At 42.4% G+C, this 4462-nt stretch overlaps 1 protein-coding gene across 1 annotated transcript in view; it reads left to right on the forward strand.

Moving 5' to 3' along the window:
• adamts18 (ADAM metallopeptidase with thrombospondin type 1 motif, 18) overlaps positions 1-4102 on the forward strand; it is a 62746-nt gene extending 58644 nt beyond the window's left edge. The window contains exons 21-24 of the mRNA XM_035652033.1: positions 71-141; positions 299-464; positions 2255-2450; positions 3226-4102. Coding sequence (XP_035507926.1) covers positions 71-141; positions 299-464; positions 2255-2450; positions 3226-3341 — 549 coding nt within the window. The 3' untranslated portion in view covers positions 3342-4102. The remainder of the gene's footprint in view (positions 1-70; positions 142-298; positions 465-2254; positions 2451-3225) is intronic.
• Positions 4103-4462: the final 360 nt, after the last annotated feature.

Consider the following 4462-nt stretch of genomic DNA (forward strand, 5'->3'; position numbering starts at 1 on the left):
CACACACACACAATCACAATCACAGAGTTCATTTTCTAAAATTGTCCCTCCTGCCTTCTCTCTGTTTCAGTGCTCCAGGTCTTGTGGCTCAGGCATCCAGAAACGAGAGCTTCGCTGCGGGGAGAGAGACTTGCAGGGAGGGTATGTGCACATCCCTCACACTTTAAAAGATCTGCACAGATACTTAAGATCCCACTGTGTCATCTGTGTACTATCCTCTGAGTCCCAATCCAAATGTTTTCAAAATTGGAAGCTTTATAGTAGTTGTCATTTTGACAACCTGTCCTCTCCTGCACAGGTATGTGGAATTCCCCATACGGAGGTGCAGGAATACGGCCAAACCTTTGGTGGATCTCCAGCAGGGATGCAACCGAAGTCCGTGCCCAGAGCTCCCCCGGGTCGTCCCTGGCAGAACCACCTCCACTGCTGTGGTCTTAGGCTGGTACTCCTCTCCCTGGCAACAGGTACATTGCTCATGCTTTGATCCAAAACTGTCATGAGAGACTTTTAGTGCTACATATGTGTTCCAGCTGTCAGTCTTCCAATTTGGAGCTTTTCTCCCACATGTGACAAAACTCTAGACTACACTAAATGGATATTTGGTAGAAAATTGCATCCCAGGACATGTAATGCATGACTGGCTGCTCAAACTAGAATTTGTCATCATAGCCACTTTGATGACACTTAGATCTGACATCAGTTACCTGGACATGGACAGAAAGTGAAATAACTGATTTTATCTGTGTTTGGGAGGATGGCTGAAAACATGAAAGCCAATATTCTGTGGTGTATGTGTGCATTTTTCCGTGTTTAAATTGGTGCTTTGACACAAAATAATCTTAATTCAAAGTCCACTGGCTTCCATAATCCTGAGCTTTTAACTGTATTTCGCAGTCTTCCTCAGCATGCAGAGTTTGTGCAGTTGTCATTTTGTGACCTAAGTGTGGCACTTTGGAGGTTGTGCATAGAAGGTTAGACGTAATACATGGACAATATATCATCATAGCATATCATCAACTAACTGCATTAATTGGTTGCAGGTTATGGTCCTGGATGCTTTAGGAGTTAACATAAATGTTAGCAGCTGTATCCTGCTCTCAGTGGACTTTGGAAGTGTAGCTTTAGCCTAGCTTAGTCTTTTAACATTACAGCAATCAAGTACATATTTAGGCCCCCTTTTGACAACATTCTGGTTGTGAACCAAGTATTAAACTTCACCCAGGGATGGTGTTTTCAGCTAACTCATGGAGTTAACATTAGCATAACTAGCTAGCTACAACTGATAAATCTGCAAGCGACAGTAGTCATTTAAGGTGGCAATTGTTTAAAACAAATTGTTTACACATTTTGAGTGGTTAAATCTATGTTGCGTTCAAGAACAAAAAGCCTGACAGGACCCAGCAACAGTACCTGGTCCATCGGGCCTTAGAGAACAGTTCATTGAAAATGGACTAGAATAAAATCAGTGGAGAGCTGGTATTATGCTCTCTGTGCTGTCAAAAGATAAGCTTTCTTCAAAAGTAGCTACGAGCAAAATCACCCCATTGTTGCTTCTACACTAACAAATCTACTGAAAATGGACAGATTCACAACATCTATTTTCCACCCCACCAGCTCTACCTTCATTGATTTTTGTTTATCAGGCCCCTGTCTCTGGGAGGCCCTGGCATGATGAGGACAGCAACACAATGTCTGGGCCAAAACTAATCAATACAAGATGTATGACCAGAGTGTCTCTTGTGTTCCAATATCTATGTTTCCCCAAAAACCTCAGAGGCAGACTGCACAGTGTAGGTGGTGCTAGATCAGAAACGTAGAAACAGTGGCTGGCTATGTGGAATGGGCCTCAGATGCAATCCAAAAGCTCCACTCTCCGACACAGCCTATCGGGGCAGGTTGTGTAGGCTATGTGTTATATCATCTATTATGCAAAAAGTCTTAAGGGCAGCCTCTTATAGCGCAGTGTCTTATTCTGCTTCATCTCAAGCTTGTGATCCCTGTATATTTCCACCAGAGAAGATATCTCCTGACAGCTTGCTGGAGGGCGAGTACATGCTAGATGGGATGTTTGTTTTCTTCATCTGTTCTTTGTCTCTGCGTAGACTTTTCCTCCATCTTTTCCCCTCCCTCCTCTGCTCCTTTTATGATGGTTCCTTTTACTCCATGCGCTTCAACATTTGATCTCCTTCTCCTATTTATATCTCTGTGCCTTTTTTCTCATCTCTCTTCTGTTCCTCTCCTGTCCCTGTGTTAGTGCTCTGTTTCCTGTGGCGGAGGAGTCCAGACTCGGTCCATTCAGTGTCTCCGGCAAGGTCGCCCTGCAGCTGGCTGCCTACCCCATCAGAGGCCCGTCACTTCTAGGGCCTGCAACACACACTTCTGCCCAGCTGCGCCCCCGGCACCGGCACAACGCCCCAGCCGGGTCACAGCTGTTGGACCGACATTGAAAGGTAAATTCCTCTAAGGGAAAAAAACAAATTCATCCAATATAATTTCCTTATAACCATGAAATCACAGTAACCAGTCCAAGCCAGTAATCAAGTACTAATGTAGAACTGCAATGATTAATCGATTAGTTGTCAAGTCAGTCGCCAACTATTTATACAATCGATTAATTGTTTTGAGTCATCAGAAGAAGAAAAAAATATATATATACAGTAAACTAAACATCTTTGGGTTGTGGACAAAATCAGATATTTGAGGACATCACCTTAGACTGTGAGAAACCTTGATCAACATTTTTCACCAGTTTCACATTTTATGGACCAAACAACTAATTGACAGACAGATAATCAATAATAAAAATAATCATTAGTTGCAGCCCTATACTAATGCCAAAACATTTCTAGCTTCTTGAATTTATTACTTTTGTTTTTTGTTGAATGTCTTTGGGTTCTAGTCTGACAAAACAACCAACTGAAAAACGTAACCTTGGTTTCTTGGAAATGTGATGGCTATTTTTCATGATTGTCTGATTATTTCCAGGCAGAATGATTAATCAATGAATCAAAATTGGGAGTGTAGTTCCCTAACCCTGACCATACATAGTACCCTGGGAACATAGGACCCTTTGCCATGTTCCCATTATGTGCCATATAAATCTGGGGAACATAGAAATGACCCTGAAGAATTATCCACATATGAAACAAATGAATATCATCATGAGTTGCAGCCTTAGTGTGAACTGCTGCTAAAAACGTGCCTCACTTTTTGCTGTCTCTGCAGACGAACACTGCGTGGACCATTTCAGCTGGTGTCACTTGGTTCCTCAGCACGGTGTTTGTAACCACAAGTTCTACGGACAGCAGTGCTGCAAGTCCTGCTCCAGCAAGAGGCCGTAGAGACAGAGTCTGTGGCTTCAGGCCTCCGAAGGAAACACCACCACAGAGGCCATTTGGGAGCGATTACTCACAACACACAGAACTGTGCTCAACACTTGTGTGTTTTCTTCCTGGAGTACTTGACTAATGAATTTTGTAAAGAAGTAAAAGAGAGAAACCACAAACTCTTTATTGTTAAAGAAGGCAATGTGGCTGCTGACGCTTATCTGCCAAAGCGGTCAAGTCATCATGTAACTGATCACATTGGAACTGGAAAGACAATGCACATTACAGAGCATCTGAAGACTTTTTGATGTAATATATATGTTGTCATTTTGTTGAGTGTTTTCCTTTTGAAACCTCTAAAGCTACAAGCCATCAAGAGAACAGGAAAGGACAATGGCATTTCTAGCTTGCTTTTATGTTGTATTTTAAAAGGCATCTGGTTTCATACTCCTTTATTTAAGTTATTATGGTTCGTAATATATGATTTTACATTTTGTCAGGTGTACAGTGGATCTGTTGTGACATGTTATTTCTATGTTTGGATATACCATAGGATTGTGCCAGTCACCCTTGGATCCACATAATGAGATTATCTATCAGGCATTAGTAATTGATGGTCAGATGTCTTCCGCACTTCTCCTTCACACACTCTCCGCTTGTTATGTTTACTGCTGCTGAATCATACCGGGACACATTTTTCATGTGCATTCCATTCATGTTAACGCTATGAAAACATGCCTCTGTGTGTACGTAAAACATGTTATTCAGTCATGTTGTAAGTGGTCATTTTTATCTCTCCTGTATGGTTATGGTAATACAACTTGATCATCTGACGGTCTGTCTTTTCTTTCCTACATTCTGTCTATCGATCACAGCGACAATGAGAGGAATAATGCGGCACGTTGTCTGCAGGCCCGGGGGAGAGGAGCGTAGGGTGAAGAGGGGGAGAAGAGGATGATTGTAGGGTGAGCGTGGGTGCAGTCTAGATAGCAAGAGACTTTGCTTGTTAAGAGAGAACAGTGTAGGTGTGTTCTCCACAGAGGTCTGGTCAAAACTCTGCTCTGATGTTGCAGAGATTTGGCGGGTGGACTTAAAGATGAGTGATGGCACAGTCACATTCAGTTTGATAATAATCA

Source organism: Morone saxatilis, unplaced genomic scaffold, assembly GCF_004916995.1.
Source record: "Morone saxatilis isolate NCDOM2014 unplaced genomic scaffold, NCSU_SB_2.0 Contig11, whole genome shotgun sequence".
NCBI classification, from domain to species: domain Eukaryota; kingdom Metazoa; phylum Chordata; class Actinopteri; family Moronidae; genus Morone; species Morone saxatilis.